The sequence below is a fragment of the Bufo gargarizans genome, chromosome 2, assembly GCF_014858855.1.
Source record: "Bufo gargarizans isolate SCDJY-AF-19 chromosome 2, ASM1485885v1, whole genome shotgun sequence".
In the NCBI taxonomy this organism is placed as follows: Eukaryota; Metazoa; Chordata; class Amphibia; order Anura; family Bufonidae; genus Bufo; species Bufo gargarizans.
This window is the reverse complement of record NC_058081.1, coordinates 599,758,604-599,778,544: the sequence shown is the minus strand read 5'-3', so window position 1 is coordinate 599,778,544 and position 19,941 is coordinate 599,758,604. Positions and strand designations below refer to the sequence as shown.

The window sequence follows — 19,941 nt, the reverse complement described above, 5'->3', positions numbered from 1 at the left end:
ATTCACTATGACTCTTATATAAACTGAATTTGCCATGAACTCATCTTGGCCTCTTCAGCCACATAACAGAACTTTGGTTCAAGCTGATTTCACTCTTAAAGGCAATGAGCATTGGCTAGATCATCAGATAATACTGTACACTTATGAAAATGCACTACACAGTGTAGCTTACTTCTCTGGGTAACAGCTTCCGACTTATGTAAGCCACAGGATGTTCTCCACCATGGGCCACAACTTGGCTTAGTACTGCCCCCAATCCAAACATAGAAGCGTCTGTGTGAACTAGAAATGTTTGGTTGGATCGGGAGCTGCCAAGACCGGGGCATTCATAAGTGCATTTTTCAATTGTAATGTCTGCTCAGACTCCGGAGTCCAGGTTACTTGGCGATGAAGGTTTTTCCGGGTAAGATCAGTAAGGGGTTTGGCCAGGGTGCTATAGTTGGGAACAAACTTCCTATAATACACGGCTGTCCCTAGGAAAGCTAACACCTGTGTCTAGGTTCAGGGGTTTGGCCACTGTGCTACAGCCTTCACTTTAGTGGGCTCAGGCTTCTGCTTCCCACAGCCTACTTGATGCCTGAGGTACTGGACCTCAGCCATTCCTATGTTGCATTTGGCAGGCTTCAGCATTAAGACTGCTTCCCTAATCTTGTCTAGAACCACACCTATATGGGCCAGGTGCTCCTGCCAGGTATTGCTAAACATGGCGATATCATCTAAGTAGGCGCAGGTGTAGCCCTGGAACCCATGTAGGAGCCAGTCCACCATCCTTTGGAAGATATCCAGAGCGTTTTTCATTCCAAACAGCATTACATTAAATTGGTATAAACTGAATGGGGTGACAAAGGTGGAATTAGGAATGGTGTCCGGGGCCAAGGGGATCTGCCAATACCCCTTACAGAGATCAATGGTAGTGAGGTATTGGGCCTGACCGCCCGGTCTAGCAGTTCATCTATCCTTGGCATAGGGTAGGCGTCAGATATTGTTTTTTTGTTTAACCTCCGGTAGTCCACACAGAAGCAGGTCATACTGTCCCGCTTGGGTACAAGGACTACTGGGGAGCATCTTGTGCATCTCCTTGCGCATGCTCTCCAATACCACCTCAGGGACACGGTATGGGGTCTGGGGCAGTGGGAGTTGACCTGGTGTCTCTACTCGGTGAGTGGCCAGAGGAGTGTATCCAGGTGCTTTAGAGAAGGTGTCTTGCTTCTCTCTTAACAGTTGTTATACCTCAATGCACTCCTGTGGGCTCAACCGATCTCCTAATTTGATCTCCTCTATGTCACTACGAGGTCTGGAAGGGGAAGGCTGTCAAACTCCTAAGAGGTGGGTGCGCATTTAGCAGTCACCTCCTGGTAGTTCTTCATCATGTTCACATGGAGCATATGTCGACCCCCTGACCCTGCACATGGACCGATTATATATGTGGTGTCACATCTATGCTCCAACACTTTATAAGGGCCTTGCCAGGCAGCCTATAGCCTATCATGTTGGACCAGTTTTAAAATTAAAAATTTCTGCCCGACCTGAAAGCTACGGTCCCTGGCTTCCCCGGTCATACCATGTGTGCTGACGAGTCTGGGTCGCCTGAAGGTTTTACCGTACCAAACTGGTTCCTCCAGTCGGTCCCGGAACCCCAGCACATATGGTATGATGGGGGTACCATCTGTGCTATGGCCTCCCTCCCAATGTTCCTTGATAAGATCTAGGGGAGATGGCACCCGCCTCCCAAATAACAACTCAAACGGGGAGAACCCTGTGGATTCATGTGGCCACTCTCGGTATGCAAAGAGGAGATGGGGCAGGAATCGCTCCCAGTCCCAATGGGTCTCGGCGAAGGTTCGGAGCATCTGTTTCAGCGTTCCGTTAAATCGTTCGCATAGCCCATTGGTCTGGGGATGGTAGGGGAAACTAACTATTGGCTTAATGCCACAGAATTTCCAGAGGTGCTGGGTCACTTTTGTGGTGAACTGAGTACCCCGATCCGAGATGATCTCTTTGGATAACCCCATCCTGGAGAAAATCCGCATGAGAGCCCCTGCTACCGTTTCAGCGTGGATATTAGATAGAGCGACCGTGTCACTGCCTGCCCTGTGAAAGGTCTGAGAAGATCAGATAGACTTGCAGCACGTGAGTCTATCTGACAGGTCTTTCTGTTTTTCCCTACTGTCTGTTGCTGTGGGCAGGATCTCACCTCTCCACAGGTTCTGCTCATTTGCTGTTTAGTGGCTCTATTAGAGCCTACCTTTCACTGCAGAGCTTGCGGTTGTTATTTTACTTCTGGAGTTCTAAGCTGATTGTTTGAGGTTCTCCTGCTTCTTACTCATCTCAAGCTAAGTCCTCCTGTTTCTACTTTGTGTGTGCGTTGTGGCTATGTCTCAGGGAGATGGTGGTCCCTTCACGGTGGAAGGTCCTGGCAGTCTCATCCCCGCTCCCTAATTTAGGGTTTGTGACAGTTTCAGCAGGTCTTAGGTTCCGGTGTATGAGTTCTTCCACCATTAGGATTTTCACATACTGTCAGTAGTCAGGGAGAGGCTCAGGGATAACTAGGAGGTTACCATCCCCCTCCTCACTAGCCTTGGGGCCTAGTCTGTGTTACTGGTGTAGTTTGTTTATTTGGTGTTCTTCCTTTCCCCCACTTACCGTGACACACCGCCTCTGGATATCTGGTAGCGTAGACCACCACTGTCAAGATAAATCTTTTGCCAGAGGGGCTAGGCTTGGCAAAAGGGACCCACTATATCCACCGCTATTCGGCTGACCGGTTCCTCGACTATGGGTAAGGGGTGTAACTTGGCGTTCCGGTGGTCCCCCCTCTTCCCCGCGCTCTGGCATGTGTCACAGGTATTGCAGTACTTCCTGACTTCTTGACTGATTCCTGGCCAGAAGAAACCCTGAGTCAATCGATACCGGATGCGAATGACCCCTAAATGTCCGGATAGAGAAATATCATGTGCTATCTGGAGCAACTCTGATCGGTACCACTGCGGTACCACCAGCTGCCTAATGATAATCGGGTCTGACCCACCTACTCTTTTCTCAGACTCCCTGTATAACAATTTCTTGTCCCATACAAATCTCTCCCCCTCCACCCCGTGCTGGTCAGAGGTGACCTTATCTCTCTATACTTGTAACGTGGGGTTAGTGATCACCTCTGCCTCAAATTCACTAGGGGGAGCCCAGGGGACACACTCTAAGGAAGGATCTCTTAACTGAACCTCCGGGTGTGAGTTATGGTCCTAGGTGCGGGTCTGTTTATGGGTGACAACTGGGTGTGCTTCTCCAATGGCGGTTGTCTGGGGCTCAAAAGTGGAGGTGAGCTTCCCCAGATCGTTCCCCAACAAAACCTCTGCCAACCGCTCCCCAATGTAAATGTACCATTGATGTGGGTAGCCAGTATACTGCTCCCCCGGGTACCCTTACGACCATGGTTTTGTTGGTTCTGGCGTTGTTGGGCACTAGGTTGCTCTTTACCAGTGTTATGGTGGCTCCCGAGTCGCAGATCCCTTTTACTGCTTTTCCTTCCAGATAGACCGTCTGCCGATGGTGTTGGCGATTATCTGCCTTTGCCTGGAGTGCATCGGCTTCATGTAGCACTTCCCACTGTTCTACGGTTGGGGCTGGTATCTCGGTCTGGTAATAGTGTGCTGCTGCTCTGGGTGGTAGTGGACCTGGCCGGATCCATGGTGTTCGGTCTTGGAGTTATGGGCAGTCTCTCTTGTAGTGCCCCCATTTCTGGCACTGGTGGCACTGTCCGGGGTTGGGTTTCCGGAACCGCTGTTGTGGGGTAGGTGGGGGTGGAAGCTGCCGAGGTGGTGCTGCTGAGCCGGTGGGGTAGGTAGTCCCCATGATGGGTCTTACGAATGTCCTGGCTGGTACAAGTTTCTGTTGCCTGCGGGCATTCATATATTCGTCTGCTTTCCTGTCCGGTTCGGGGAGGGACGTAGGGTTGCGGCCCCTTACCCACTCTTGGATATCTGTTGGTAGCCCGTCATAGAATTGTTCCAGCAACAGCATCTGTAGTAGGTCCTCCTCAGTACAAACTCCTGAACTTCTGTCATGGTTCGGGAGATTATATCCGTTGGTGGCCTTTCGCCATAAAACGACAGCCTGAATTGTAGCTCCCTTTGGAACTTAGACTGTTCCTGTTAATCGAACCGCTCCATTCGGGAACAGAACCGCCCTCCATTCGGTATTCTGTGCTCACTTCTGTAACAAGAACAGCCTTTTTCTTGTTGCTGGTCAGAATACCCTTTGCTTCCAGGAGATCCTTTAACATGGAGCGCTTAAAGGGAACCCGTCACCGGGATTTTGGGTATAGAGCTGAGGACATGGGTTGCTAGATGGCCACTAGCACATCCGCAATACCCAGTCCCCATAGCTCTGTGTGCTTTTATTGTGCAAAAAACCCGATTTGATACATATGCAAATTAACATAGAAGAGTTATATCTTATTTGTGTGACCAGATAGAGTCATATTTTGAAGCTCTGACTCATCTCAGGTTAATTTGCATATGTATCAAATCGTTTTTTTGACACAATAAAAGCACACAGAGCTATGGGGACTGGATATTCCGGATGTGCTAGCGGCCATCTAGCAGCCCATGTCCTCAGCTCTATACACAAAATCCTGGTGACAGGTTCCCTTTAAGTGTAAAATATTCGATCTCCATCTGCAATGCATTGGTAGTGCTGCCTTCCCTATTACTTGTTCCCTTGTGAGTTCTGGATCCCTCTGCTGCCAACCAAATGTAGCGGAGCTCTAGTGCGACATAGGCTTTCTCCGCAGGTATTCCACGGGTTACTTCAGGGTCAAGTAGTTAGCACAGGAAGAACAGCATCAGTAGTAAATAAAACCCTCCACGAATATCCCATCACTCTTCCCAATAACTGGACGACACACAGTATCAGGAGGAGAACCCTGTTTAATGCCACATACCCTGCTTTTATGCAACTCTCCCATGCAAGGCAGACACTCACAGAAAATGATACGCTCTTCAATCACAAACTGGTTACAGCCCACACATTCCCTCCCCTCAGCCTGAGAAGTAATCCAATCAATAGTACAGTTGAAACATCCATTGTGTTTCTATCGAACAACCAGACGAATGCTCAGCAGGTCACTGATTACTTTTTGTCTTACAAGTAACGAACCATAGGGAATTGAACATAATATTGCAACAATAAACGTTATGGACAGCTAAAATTAAGGACAGTGGATAGTAGCCAAACGCAATCCGCTACAAATAATATTTCACAGACTACCACCATTAAAAGGTAGCCTTTATTATGATTACAAATAGGTTTGAAGAAATCCAGCTCCACTTTAGTATAGGAATGTAAATTTATTTTGCTTGCGGTAAAATCTCATCCATCAGTTACAATTTTTTTTTTACCGCAAATCTCATCCATCAGTTACAAAAAATTACCGCAAGCAAAATAAATTTACATTCCTATACTAAAGTGGAGCTGGATTTCTTCAAACCTATTTGTACTCAGTTACCCGTTGCCTGACTCGGGTTATCCGTGCTCACAGCTGGAGGAAGGGCAGGTGAATGCTGCTGAACTTTCTTTCTTTCCCTTTATTATGATTACATCAAAATGAAATAGCCCCACCAAATTCAAAAATCAAATAAAAAAAGATGGCAAAATAATAAAAAAAAAATCTCTATTGGTAAGTGGTATATTTCTGGGTGTAGACTGATTTTATTTTTATTTTTTTGTTTTTTGTAGTTTGGTCTACCTTAAATGGTACTTGTATACGTTTAGACTGATTGTAAAATTGGGCTCCGTCCCCGAGTCTCACCCTTTTCTCAATGGGCCCTGCCTACAAAACGGAATGGCCACCCCGATAGGGGCGATCCCGTATCAGGAACCTCCTGTATAGCCATAGGCTGGTCCTGAACATCCCCCACTATATGATAACCAACTCCTCATTCAAAGCAACACATAGGCCTCTTTCACACTTGCGTTGTCCGGATCCGGCGTGTACTCCACTTGCCGGAATTACACGCCGGATCCGGAAAAACGCAAGTGTACTGAAAGCATTTGAAGACGGATCCGTCTTCAAAATGCGTTCAGTGTTACTATGGCAGCCATGACGCTATTAAAGTCCTGGTTGCCATAGTAGTAGTGGGGAGCGGGCGAGCAGCATACTTACCATCCGTGCGGCTCCCGAGGCGCTCCAGAATGACGTCAGAGCGCCCCATGCGCATGGATCATGTGATCCATGCGATCACGTCATCCATGCGCTTGGGGCGCCCTGACGTCACTCTGGAGCGCCCCGGGAGCCGCACGGATGGTAAGTATACTGCTCCCCCACTCCCCACTTTACCATGGCTGCCAGGACTTTAGCGTCCCGGCAGCCATGGTAACCATTCAGAAAAAGCTAAACGTCGGATCCGGCAATGCGCCGAAACGACGTTTAGCTTAAGGCCGGATCCGGATCAATGCCTTTCAATGGGCATTCATTCCGGATCCGGCCTTGCGGCAAGTGTTCCGGATTTTTGGCCGGAGCAAAAAGCGCAGCATGCTGCGCTATTTGCTGCGGCCGAAAAAACGTTCCGTTCCGGAACGGAAGACATCCTGAAGGACGGACTGTCCATTCAGAATGCATGGGTATAATCCTCATCAGTATTCTTCCGGCATAGAGCCCCGACGACGGAACTCTATGCCGGAAGACAATAACGCAGATGTGAAAGAGCCCATAGAGGGACACTATAATGCCCCACAATAGCTCCAATATATTGATAACCCTGCTCCAACGCGTCTCGCCCCTTCAATCACAGGGCTACTCAGGGGACATCAAAATCAGAATATTAAATAGGTAAATATATGTAACTGACTAAGTCTCCACTATCGACAATAATCTTTGGAGTTACGTTTTAATCTTGCAGAAAGTTGGCCATAGCAATAAAGGTAAATATAGTGGTTTATAGTCAGCTGTGTGTTGTCAGCTTCCAATCCGATTCCATGAGTAGAACCCCCTTTTTATTCTATCCATGGAGACATAGCATATGATAGTAAGGTAATGAAAGGCACTTGTAGATTCACCTGGATTCAGCATTCAGATAGTAACACTGTTCAAACAGAAGTCAGTCCTTCCTTAATATACTTGCGGACCTCTATGTTAATTAACATGGAGCACGCGAGTAGATTATGGAATGACTGACTTCTGTTTGAACACACTGAGCAATACGTTAGAAAACACCGTCAACGTGGTTCTGGCGTAAAAAGCCGAGAAACTATTCCCAGCGGAGACAGCCGGAAACACAGTTGGTTCGATTGTGCAGCACTCAGTCTCAGGCCTTAGCCAGTGCAGCGCTCTGCCAGCAGCGGGAAGTGACGTCATCAGAGTGCGCCGGAGGGCCTCGTATGTTTTTCGTTCTGGTGTGGGGCGCAGAACGGTGAGAGGCGAATCGAGAGGAAAACTCAAGGTAGCGCGTTCTCTTGGTTACCTCCGTGTTTATAATGCTATTCCAGGATGGGTGGGGTTAGGACAGTAACCGGGGGAGGAGTTGCCGTACGGATGCAGCGGTTGCACGTCTGAACCTCAGGCCTACTAGTAGCTGACACCCGTACACATCTTTGTGCCTGTGGGGTCGTAGGGCCAAGCAATCTGTACCATGAAAGAAGAGGCAGGGGGTCACTGGACTTTGCTGCTTTTCCTACCCTGCCCCTCTTGAGAAGTTGGTGAAGTGAGCGCCATAGTCTGTGTTTTCAGGTTCAGTTGGCATTAGAGAAGTCGGACCCCCTCAATCAATGACCTCTAAATATGTCCTGGAAGGGATTGTCCAGCATTTTACGATCAATGGCCTTTCCTCAGGTTAGGCTCTCACTATGTGATCATCAGGGGCCCGGTCCATCAGCGGTTTCGGGGTAGCTCAGGCGCCAGAACTACACAGCCCAGTGCAATGTCAGTTGATTACTGCAGGGCGGCTCCCACTGAAGTGACTGGAGCTGTTTCAGTAACCAGCTGTATCCACTACACAATGCACTGAACCGTGTAGATCTGATGCTGGAGCAATCCCGAAACAGATGATCGCAGGGTGTCAGACCCCGCCCATCAGATATTGACAGCCAGCCTGAGCATTGGGCATCAGTTGTAAAAAGGCTGGACAAGCACTTTAAAGGGGTGATCCACAAACAGCATATATTGGCCGTTGACAGGTGATAAATGACTGATTACCGGGAGTGGGGTCTGACCACTTGGGCCCCGGGGGTCCCGAGTCCCTTGTTTTAACGGCGCAATGGTCACACATGTGCACTGCCTCTCCATTGAATATCTATAAGACTGACAGAGATAGCGGAGTACTGTGCTTTGTAGTAAACGGTTTCCTGTATGTTTTGCAAGGTTGACCCACACCAAATGGGGGATGAAAAAGACACCTGGAAAGTGAAAACACTGGATGAAATTTTGCAAGAAAAGAAAAGGAGGAAGGAGCAAGAAGAAAAATCCGATCCGAAGCATCCAAAAAATGTAAGAAGCAGGTGAAATAGTGTAAAGTAGACCGTGAGAAGCCCAGATTAAATCCTCCCTGCTTTTATCAGATCCGTTCTCACTCGACGTTATGGTTGGTAGTTTTTATTTTATTTCTTTTTTAATACAGCATGCGCTCTGGGATTTTTCCTCATGGGCTTCTGTAAAGGACTTGGAAAAACCCCAGAGCGCAGGCAACACCACAAATCTCCCCAGAGTTTCACTACTTGCTAAAACATATGCTGGAGCTGATTTCAAGTCCAGTTCGGCTCAGATTTTGGCTCTGTTTTAAATAGAGAAACGTTTCTGACATGTTCATGCAGGTCTAATCTCTGTGATCCACACCCATCTTGAGAACTGAGGTCCCATCCGTATGTGTTTTGCGGATCCGCAAAACACGAACACCGGCAATGTGCGTTCCGCATTTTGCTGACCGCACATCGCCGGCACTATAATAGAAAATGCATAATCTTGAATATGACAAGATTATGCATTGTGGACCCGGAAGGGCAGATCCGCATCCGGACGGCACATAGTGTGGCCCTATAGAAATGAATGGGTCTGCAATGCCGTTCCGCAAAATGCGGAACAGGATTGCAGACGTGTGAATGGATCCTAAGCTGTGGCTGGCTGCTACATCTAGGCTGTAATTAAATGCATGGAGGGCCAGGATTATGGAAACAGCCGAATTCACTGTGCTACGCTGTTTGTGTAGCTCTCATTCATTACACATTTAAATGGTACAGAAATGGCATAGCAGATAGCACCGCAAGTTCACTGTTTCACCAATCCTGCCACTCCTGTGTTCAGTCACAGCCTCATATGACGGACACATGTCACCTAGTTTGGTGACCTCTGTTATCAAGATAGTTGTGGATCTTCATGGGGTTTCCTCAGAAGTGATAGATTATCTATAACACAATATGCAGATGTCTTTGCCAATTTTCTTTTTATTCAAGCAGTAGCAAAGTATTACAAAATGTACTAAAATCTCATAACATTAACAAGTAGTACAAGGATAATCATATTTTCATACAATATGTAGGTTCACATACACTGTAGCTGGAAACCACAATTGAAATATATTTGTTATAACTCGGGGATCACATTTACACGTAGACAAGGGTAACAATAAGAAAACTGATGAATCTGTAGGTGGGTAACATGGAAGGGGGGGGGGGGGTAGGATTACTGTAGTAATGACGATAAGTTTGGAGGATCAAGCATATGCAGATGTCTTTATTACTGTACCGGTTATATTCTTCCCAGGCTGATGATCGTGATTCCAAAAGAGATTCCTTGGAAGAAGGGGAGTTGAGAGATCACAAAATGGAGATTACTATTAGGAATTCCCCTTACAGACGCGAAGATTCAATGGAGGACAGGTACAGACAAGTGACCCGTCATACCAATTTTACTTGTGTAGATATATATGTAAAAAGCAGGAGTCGGTAATGTTTAAACTTTAGCTTTTGGAATGCTTATTAGATGACACTTTTTTTATTATTTTTTTCTCTTTATGACTATTTTTGCTTTAGCTAATCCTTCCGGAATAAAGTTATTTTCAGATGGCTTTAATACAGTAACATATCTGAGTCCACATCAAACCCACAATTCCTAGGGTCCATCGGAGATGTCAACCAAGTTCAGTAGACCCCCGGGAATACAAGTTTTGGGGTCCTTATAGAATGCTCAGTAATGGGTTCCTGGCAAAAATACAGTGCAAAACAGCAGCAGTATTTTGGGTGGCAGAATCGTGGATCCTGTTATAGTTACTGAAATCCAGCATGTGCTGGACGTGGCACATCTATTTTTAATTTTCTTTTTCTGTTGCATCAATGAGACAGAAAAATTGAGACTTTGCCTCATATGTGAACCCAACTTAAAGGGGTTATCCAAGATCTATAATGCCCCATATGCCCAGGCCCCTCACAGAGGTTGTGCTTGCCTCACTCCCCGGCACCCGCGTCGCTTCTGATGCCGGGCTTAGCCAATAGCCGCAACAGGAATGAGCCTCCCTAGCATCATTGGTGACGCTAGGGAAGCTTATTCCTGTCATGGCCTGCTATTGGCTGGCCACCGCCTAACCCCCCCCCCCCCCCGGCACCGAGTGTTTCACCCGCGAGACAGGCAGATGCAGTGGCGGCCGTGCCGACATCAGAAGGCTGATGTCGGGGAGCGAGGCAAGTACAAGCTTTGTGAGGGGCCCGGGCATATGAGGGGGATTATAGATAGTGGATAACCCCTTTAAGTTCAATCTTTTCATTTCCTTCCTCTATTATTTCTTTATTTTCAGAGGTGAAGAAGATGACTCCTTGGCTATTAAACCTCCACAACAAGTTTCTCGAAAAGAAAAATCTCACCATAGAAAAGATGAGAAGAGGAAAGAGAAACGCAGACACCGCAGCCATTCTGCCGAAGGGACAGGTGGTAGTTCTGTGCTATAGTAATAATAGTTTGTGTGTGTGATCTCAAGAGCAGTAAACTTCTCTAAAAGAAAGTGAAGCAGGCAGGCGCTTGAATAAATTGTCACAGTAAGCTTTTGCAACAAGCCCCTATGTGGAGCTCATTGTTTTCTTTACAAATCAATTTCTTTTTAAAGAAAACCTAAATATTAAAGGGGTTGTCCGGGATTGAGGACTTTGTTCCGTTAGTACAAGACATACATACATGTCCTACCTTTTCCACGTGTTTCTGAAGCCCCGTTTTCTTATAGGAAATTCTTCGCGGGAAGTGACGTACCGGGTCCCGTTGCAGGAGCGCTGAATCCTCTTCTTCCGGCTGCTCAGGGAGCCCGGTGACGTCACCCGCACTGTTGGACGGGCTTTAGCGCTGCTCTAGCCGGTAAACCGGCTAGGGCAGCGCTAAAGCCTGCCCATCAGAGCCGGTGACGCCACCGAACACACTGCCGGGCCGACGCCTCTGCCCGGCAGTGTGTTATTGTAAACAAACGAGCCTTTGCTCTGTGCGATTTAGCGCAGCGCAAAGGAGAGCATCGGAGCATGAACTGCTCTGATGCTCAAGTCAGAAGTCAGGGGGGCTGCCTGGATTAAAATGGAGGTTTGTCCCGTTTCAGCTCTGTACCCGGACAACCCCTTTAACAATGATGATCAAGTTGTAAATGTGCCTAGGTAAACATAATATGTTCAAGGTGTTAGAAATGATGATTATGAACTTGGTATAGAGGTGTTCTTTCATGACTGGACCACTAATTTTAGGAGACCTGTTTACGTAGAAGTACTCCCTGCAGTTTTGAAGGTTCACAGATGGTTGATAGCTGTGTAAAGCGGTTGCATGTACGGATACAGACTGATAGCTTGCATTGACCAGACTGTTATCTTTGTTATGGAATAGGTAAATACATCCGGGTGAAGGAGAAGGACAGAGACCATGAAAGGCGAAAAAGACACAGAGAAGAACAAGATAAAGTCCGTCGTGATCGGGAGAGACAAAAGCGGAGGGAGCTGGCCAGGGAGCATTCTAGAAGGGAACGGTAAGGGAGACCTGAGTACTGTTTGATCCGTTAAGAATGTCTTAGTTGTTTCCATTCTCCGTCTGTAAGCTGCATTCAAATGGGTTGTCCAGCAAGGTCCATCCATATTCCAAAAGCAGCATCCATCATGACAAATACAGTACTGTTGTAATATGTGGGAGCTGTAATACATGATTGTGTTGTGTACGACTGAACGAGGGCTGCTAACCATTGTGTTTTTTTAATTGGTACATGTATGGTTTAAGTAACTTTTCAGTGTGAGGACCCTGTACAAGAAAGCCCCCAGATCTGCACTTCCCAGACAACTGTGACTATGATTGGATGTGTTAGTCTTATATGTGGCCTGTTGCACTGAACTGCACAAATCTGGCATTTTGAGCTTTATAAATGACCTTAGACTGCATTATGTACATGTTATTTTACTGAAAGAGTGTCAGACATGTATGTTTTACAGTGGTTTCAAACACAGCTGATTTTGACATCGTTTTTTTTGTTTTGTTTTTTTAAGCCAAATCCAGAAGCGGAACCAGCAGGAAGGAGAATTGTAAGTCCTTCCCTTTTATAGTACCTATTCCTTTTGAATCCATTACTGGCTTTGGCTAAAAAAAAGATGAAAAGCCACCACAAAAACTACAGCTTTAAAAAAAGTTAAACCGCCTATGGTAAATGCTTGAATTCCCCATTAAATAACAATCCTGGATCAACTTTTCTTTTAACTCTGCATTTGACTGTTTTTTGTACTAGAAATAAATGAATAAATTGACCACTGGATCAAAGAGGTGTGTCTCTGCACAGTCTGATGCTGTCACCACTGCTTGGACAGTGTCAGGATTTACAGGGACACCCCCCCCCCCCCCCCCCCCCAGTGGTGGTAACACCCAGTTTTCCCCAAAAATTATCCATACATTTTTAGTAGGGTAACATAGGGGCAGTACATCACAGCATTTCATTTTATTTACTAAAGCAATCATGATTGCTGAATGGTCCACTTTAAGCAGGTTTTCCGAGACTTTTACATTGATCATTGCAGGTCTGACATTTGGGACCACTGCTGATCAGCTGTGTGAGAAAGCAACAGCACCCAGTAGCACTGCTGCTTTCTCGCGGCTCACCAAGCACAGCACCATACATTGTACAGCGGCTGTGCTTAGTATCACAGCTCAGCCCCTTTCACTTAAATGGAGCTGAGCTGTGTCTAGGTTTTTTGACCAATTAGCGCCACTAGGCAAAGCTACGTAAAGGCCACGGCTCTGCTGTGAGCATCCAGAGGTCATCAGAATAAAAGTCTCAGAAAACCCCTTTAAACTGATGTACTTTAAAAGGGTTTTCTAAGACTTTAATACTGATGATCTATCCTCTGGATATGTCTTCAATATCTGATCGGTGGGGTCCGATACACGGGACCCTTGCCGATTAGCTGTTTGATAAGACACCAGCTCTCCTATGAGCGCCACTGCCTTCTTTCCAAGCACAGCGCCGCATATTGTATAGTGTCTGTGCTTGGTATCACACTCAGCGCCAGTCACTTGAATGGGGCTGAGCTGTGCCTAGGCCATGTGACCAATTAATGTGTCACCACTGGCCTAGGCACCACTGTGAGAAGCAGCAGCGCTACTCCAAGTGTCACTGCTTCTCATACAGCTGATCAACGGGGATCCCAGGTGTCGGACCTTTCGCCAATCAGCGGTTTGAAGAGAAAGCAGTGCTCGTTCGAGCAGTGCTTTCTCTTCAAACAGCTGATTGTGGGGGTTCTCGGAATTGGGCCCCCGCCGAACTGATATTGATGACCTTTCCTAGAGATAGGTCATCAATAGGTAAAAGTGGACAACCCCTTTAAAGTCTCCGAAAACCGCTAAAGGTGAATTCACACATGGCAGATCTGTTTGGCAGAATTTCTCCGGCCGTCCCATTTATGTGAATGTAGTTTGCAGAAGTCAATGTGTTTGCTGCCAAAACAACCCCACTAAGATGTATGGAAATTTCTGCGACATGTAAAATATGCCTTAAAGGGGTTGTCCGAGGTCAGAGCTGAACCCGGACATATCCCTATTTTCACCCAGGCAGCCCCCCTGACATGACCATCGGAGTGCAGGGCTCTCAATGGGTAAAGCTAAGCGCTGGCTTCCGTCTAGTAGTGAGCCCGGTGATGTCACCAACACTAATGGAAGGGGTTTTGGGCTGCCCTAGCCTGTAAAATGGCTAGGGCATTGTTAAAGCCCACCCATTAGTGCAGGTGACGTCACCGGGAACACTGCTAGACGGAAGCCAGCGCTTAGCTTTCATGATACAGCGCAGGGCAGGGAGAGCATGGAATGCTCCGTCATATCAGCTGGGCTGCTTGGGTGAAAATGGGAATAGGTCCTGGTTTATCTGCTGTGGAAAACCTACGTTCAGATATTGGCTCCAGTAAAGAGGAACTGCCAAGAAATTCTCACTAAGGAGAACTCATACGCCCCTTGATTTTTAGGTAGGAATTGTATAGTGATTTGCTACTCCTGCGATGGCATGCTCCCCCACAGTTTACAGTTAATTGCTGGAGACCCTAGTAGTGTGACACTATGACCCTTCTAACCAAAATGTATTTTCTGTTCTGTGCAGTGACCGTCTGGAACAATTGGAACGTAATCGTGAGCGGGAAAGGAAAGTCAGGGAACAGCAGAAAGAGCAGAGGGAACTGAAAGAACGTCAGAGGAGAGCAGAGGAGAGACGTAAAGGGCGGGAGTCCAGGAGAGAAGGTACTGATACCTGTACCTTAATGGTCCGCTCACTTTGATGTTGGGTTGTATGAATATGCTATGTATTTTTAGGGCAAGTACCAGCAACATGGTAGTGATTTTGTGTAACATATTAGATTATTACATTACAGAGAAGATGATGGTAGCAGAAACTATTTTCGAAGGGGCAGAAGTGATCTGCTTTGCTCGGAAAGGCATGGTTATTGGTGTACAAGCCATAGACTTTTTGTGGGGCCCATACACCTCTCCGTGAGGAGAGCCAAGTCAAGCTGAGTGCTTCTGACCCTTTGTTTTAGCAATTAATGGGGATTTCCACAGCCGAACCGCCAATCAAAACTTTTGACAGAAAAACTCAAAAATGGTAGTCAGTTTGTGTTTCTTGCCAACCCCATCAAGTAAATGATATGTAAGAGAGGAATTCCAAAGTGTTTACCTGCTGGAGGTGAAGGCAGTTGTAGGTCAGTCCTTCCGCCACCCTGCCCCTGTGAGTACACTATCAAAAGTTTACTTTGTAAAGTAACCAAGTGGGTTTGGTGCCCTTCACTGCAGGACTTCTTAGAATAAGTCCTGCTTTTAAGTATATAAACATTTGGGGGAAGTTATCAAGACCGGCTTTATTATGCCCGTTTGCTCCTGCGCCACCACAAAGTTATTTATAGGTGCACGACTCTCATAGTTCTGTAATAGTTCCATCTGCTTGCCATGCGACAGTCTGAAATCTACAGCAGCGTCCTAGCTGACGTCGATTTCTCTCTTTATTCGCACCAAAAAAACTGACATTAATGAAGACAGATGTGTGGGACCCGCTGCGCTCCCTGTTCCCCACACCACAAAAAAAAAATTGCTGCAGAAATGGCATGTATGGCAAAATCAGCGACTTTTGTGACGTAAATCACTTAATAACTGTAACCCTTGGTGCTTTCCCGTACACTGTGCTATATGGATAGGATGTATAGATTACATGGATCCTGATCTAGGAAGGTTTTATGACACTTCTTTTGCTGTAGGTGAACATAGCTCCTAGATGGGACCAACCCAGACACTCAGCATATATAGACAGATATAATACAAAAGTGTATATCCAAAAATGTATCTTTATTGAAATCGATAAACCAAATAAATAGCATAAATTGGCAAAGACAGACACAGCAAGTTATAGCATTAAAAGTAATGGAAAAACAAGTATAAATAAATACAAAATCAAACCCCGTGGCTCCCCCACCTATATAAACAAAACATGATCCACAACATATACACAATACAGACCCGGCTAGTGAGCCCTAGGTAGGTGAACATAGGTAGAAGTAAAAAGGTTGCCTGTTCAGAAAATTCCTTCTCAAACACGCTATTAGAGTTAATAGAGGATGGTTGGGGGGCCCCCGCGATCAGTCAGAGGAGAGAGGCTACAAAGAGCATGAGGACCCAGTATGTCAGTGCTGCTCATTGATTTTAGTAGGCACTGTTTAATGCTTGATTTCTCCTATAGTTGCACTTTACAAGAACCTCACATTTACCACCAATAATTAGTTCTGACCCAGGTTGAGATTTTGTTGTAAAGAACTCGAGCCTATTTACAGGGCATCTGTCAGATCTGTACTTGTGAAACCGGCTGACCCGTTACAGTTGCACTCGGCAGCTGAAGGCATCTGTGTTGGTCCCATGTTCATATGTGGCCGCATTGTTAAGAAAAATGTTTTATTATATGCAAATGAGCCTCTAGGAGCAACGGGGGCGTTGCAGTTACACCGAGTGGCTCCACTTTCTCTGCAACTGCCACGCGGCCTCCACTTTGACAGGGCCAGGCATTGATGATGTTTACAGTTGCAGAGAGCGGAGCCTCTAGGTGTCACTGCAACGCCCCTGTTGCTCCTAGTGGCTCATTTACATATTATAATAATCTTTATATAGCGCCGCTACATTCCGCAGGGGGTTCGTGTGCAAAACAAGACATCGCAACATAACTGGCTAATATTATAATGAGGAAATGGGGGTGATACAAAGGGTAGTTGGTTGTGATAATGTAGTACTTGAGCCATTTTTGTACTGAAAGCAGTGGTGTAGGCTGATCTGCTTTGGGTGTAGGACTGTTAGAAGATCGAGTTCAGGCTGGAGGGGTTACTCGGGGAACAGTCCGTTTAGGAAGCCTGATAAGCCTGCCTGAACAGATGCGTTTTTAAAGAGGACCTTTCATGGGTCCAGACATTATGAAATAAGTAGCAGGTTATGTAGGGCATAGAGCAGGGATCTAATAGCTCTTAGTATTTTTCCTGGGCGCTGCTCCGTTATCATGCTGTGCCCCTGTTGAATTCTCCCGCCTGGTATGCTAATGAATAGCATCGGAACAGGGAGGAGGAGACTGGCTTTAAAAAAAAAATAAAAAATTCTCCCTGGCTGTGACACTCTTTTGTGATTGGACCGTGCTACAGCCAGTGAGAAGGAGACGCCCATTGAGAAACAGGGTAGTCTCCTCCTCCCTGTACCAATGCTATTCATTAGCATACCAAGCGGAAGACGTGAACAGGGGCACAGTGGGCGAACGGAACGGCACCCAGAAAAAATAGTAAGCACTCTTAGAGCCCTGCTCTATGCCCTACATAACCTTCTACTTCTTTCATAATGTATGGACCCATGAAAGGTCCTCTTTAAGGCACGGTTGAAGTTAGGGAAGGTGGGAATTAACCTGATATACGGTATCCGGGCAGAGCATTCCAAAGAGTAGGTGCAGCTCGAGAAAAGTCTTGAAGCTGGGAGTGAAAGGTAGGAATTATGGAGGATGTTAATCTTGGATTACTAACAGAACTGAGAGCACGAGTAGGGTGGTAGACGGAAATGAGGGAGGACATGTATGGAGGTGCAGCACTGTGGAGAGTTTTCTGGGTGAGAAGTTTGAATTGTATTCTGTGGTGGATGGGCAACCAGTGAAGTGACTGGCATGGGCTAGAAGCCTCAGTATAGCGGGTGGACAGATAGAGGAGCCTGGCTGCAGCATTAAGGACAGACTGAAGGGGGCAGAGTTTAGTGAGAGGGGGACCAGTTAGTAATGAATTACAGTAGTCAAGACCAGAATGAATCAAGGCAGTGCGGGCAAATATGAACATGGGACCAGCATAGATGCCTTCAGCTGCCCAAGTGCACATGGAACAGGTCAGCCAGTGTCATAGATGCAAATCTGATAACAGATGCCCTTTAATAAAGTATAGAACACCATTATTTCTTCTCTCCACAAAATGAACTTGTAGCAGTTAATTGGTAGTAATGACACATGTAATTTCTAGTCATGCACTTTGCCGATTTAGTGTACCAACCTGTACAACATGCCTTCCAGGGCTCGCAGGATCTGCGCTTCCTGAGCGCAGGAAGCCAGGGCTCTTGCAAGACACTGAGAAAATGCACTACAGTGCAGATTCAAGAATACTTGTAGAATTTAGCACTCAAAGTAAGTTTTGGCTTTTTAAACCATTTCTGTGGCATTAACTTTGTAGCAGCTCTGTACTGCATTATATCTTCTTAACCCTTTCTCAGCCAGACGAGCTGACACCAAGGAATGTTTGATGAATTAATTCACATGTCAGCAAGAAATATTGTAATACTCGATCTGTGTGTATAGCCGTCTGGTCAGGTGAGCAGGGGGCAGTTTTCCAACTTTTGATAATATAATTACTACCGATGCCCATCTGTGACGCTTGGATCATTCGTGGTTCCAACGCAGTGGTATTCTTGCCTTCAAATGTGACAGACCTGCAGCCAGAGACTTCAGACAGAGCCTCAGATGGCATTGTGAACTCAGCCCAATATGGCATTCATTTTCAAGGGGTTGAGCCATGTTTATTAACTCATTCCATATTCACAGGATAGGGCTTAAGTATCTGATCGATACTCCGAGCACTGTACTGTACCACTTGAATGGAGCGGCAGAATAATTGAGGCCATTATTAGTATCGTGTAGAATGTCACTTACTATAGCCCTCAGTTTTTGATTGCTTGTATGAATTTTACTTGCCTATATAGGAACTGGTTGTAAGAAAGCCCCCAAGAAAGAAGAGTCTGTAGCACTCGGGCAAGCAGCTGAATTACTTTGTAGATTCCTGTAATTGTTTAGGAGCCTTGATTTCTTTGGTGTTTCCTTATACATGAGCGGTACAGCTATGTGCAATTGTCTTTCTGATTGTAATATCATTGTAAATGACCTACCTGCAGCTGCCGACTTAAATATACCCCACCAGCAAGTAGACAGAGTACACTAATGCTAATAGTAGATCCAGGAACGGTGCCTACATTCATTCAAGTGTTCTAGTGCGTCTAAATAAATTAGAATATCATGAAAAAGTTCATTTATTTTAGTGTTGCCTCATAAGACGCATTTAGTGTTGCCTCATAAAGTTAAGAAGAGGTTAAGGATTACAGTTTACATATGACTACTGCTCTGAGAGGAGGGGCCCGGTGTATTGCGGGACACTGTGATTGGGGGGGGATCTATGGATGACACATATATAGCATAAGATGCTATATATGTGTCATCCACAGATTCCCCCCCCCTCCCCATGACAGTGTGTCATCCACAGATCCCCCCCCCCCCCTATGACAGTGTGTCATCCACAGATCCCCCCCCCTCCCTATGACAGTGTGTCATCCACAGATCCCCCCCCCCCTCCCTATGACAGTGTGTCATCCACAGATCCCCCCCCCCTCCCTATGACAGTGTGTCATCCACAGATCCCCCCCCCCCCTCCCTATGACAGCGTGTCATCCACAGATTCCCCCCCCCCCCCTCCCCATGAGTGTGTCATCCATCATTAGTTCAAAACCCACCAAAAGCACACTCTTTGGTTCAAAATATGTTATCTTATTTTCCTCCTCAGAAACCTAGGTGCGTCTTATAGAGCGAAATATACGGTAATTCAAAAAGTGAAACTCATTCTATAGATTCATTATTTGGAGTGTTCTTTTTCAAGCGTTTATTTCTTTTAATGTTGATGATTAAGGCTTACAGTTAATAAAAACCCAAAAGTCGGTCTCTCAGAAAATTAGAACATTGTGACGTGTCACACTCTAATCAGCCAATCAACACAAAACGCCTGCAAAGGTTTCCTAAGCCTTTAAATGGTCCCTCGGTCTGGTTCCGTAGGCTACACAATCATGGGGAAGACTGCTGGCTAAACAGTTGTCCAGAAGACAGTCATTGACGCCCTCCACAAGGACGATAAGCCACAAAACGTCATTACTAAAGAAGCTGG

At 46.2% G+C, this 19,941-nt stretch overlaps 1 protein-coding gene across 7 annotated transcripts in view; it reads left to right on the top strand.

Annotated features, from left to right (window-relative positions):
* The first annotated feature begins 7,331 nt into the window (after positions 1 to 7,331).
* LOC122928750 (cyclin-dependent kinase 11B) overlaps positions 7,332 to 19,941 on the top strand; it is a 56,708-nt gene continuing 44,098 nt past the window's right edge. For 2 of the 7 annotated variants that reach the window (XM_044281925.1, XM_044281922.1), the window contains exons 1-8: positions 7,332 to 7,436; positions 8,354 to 8,479; positions 9,749 to 9,864; positions 10,776 to 10,906; positions 11,834 to 11,972; positions 12,481 to 12,516; positions 14,571 to 14,707; positions 18,033 to 18,143. In XM_044281925.1, coding sequence (XP_044137860.1) covers positions 8,369 to 8,479; positions 9,749 to 9,864; positions 10,776 to 10,906; positions 11,834 to 11,972; positions 12,481 to 12,516; positions 14,571 to 14,707; positions 18,033 to 18,143 — 781 coding nt within the window. In that variant the 5' untranslated portion in view covers positions 7,332 to 7,436; positions 8,354 to 8,368. Of the gene's footprint in view, positions 7,437 to 8,353; positions 8,574 to 9,748; positions 9,865 to 10,775; positions 10,907 to 11,833; positions 11,973 to 12,480; positions 12,517 to 14,570; positions 14,708 to 18,032; positions 18,144 to 19,941 lie in introns of those variants that run through there. The other 5 variants (XM_044281929.1, XM_044281927.1, XM_044281923.1 and 2 more) reach the window with 4 other exon arrangements.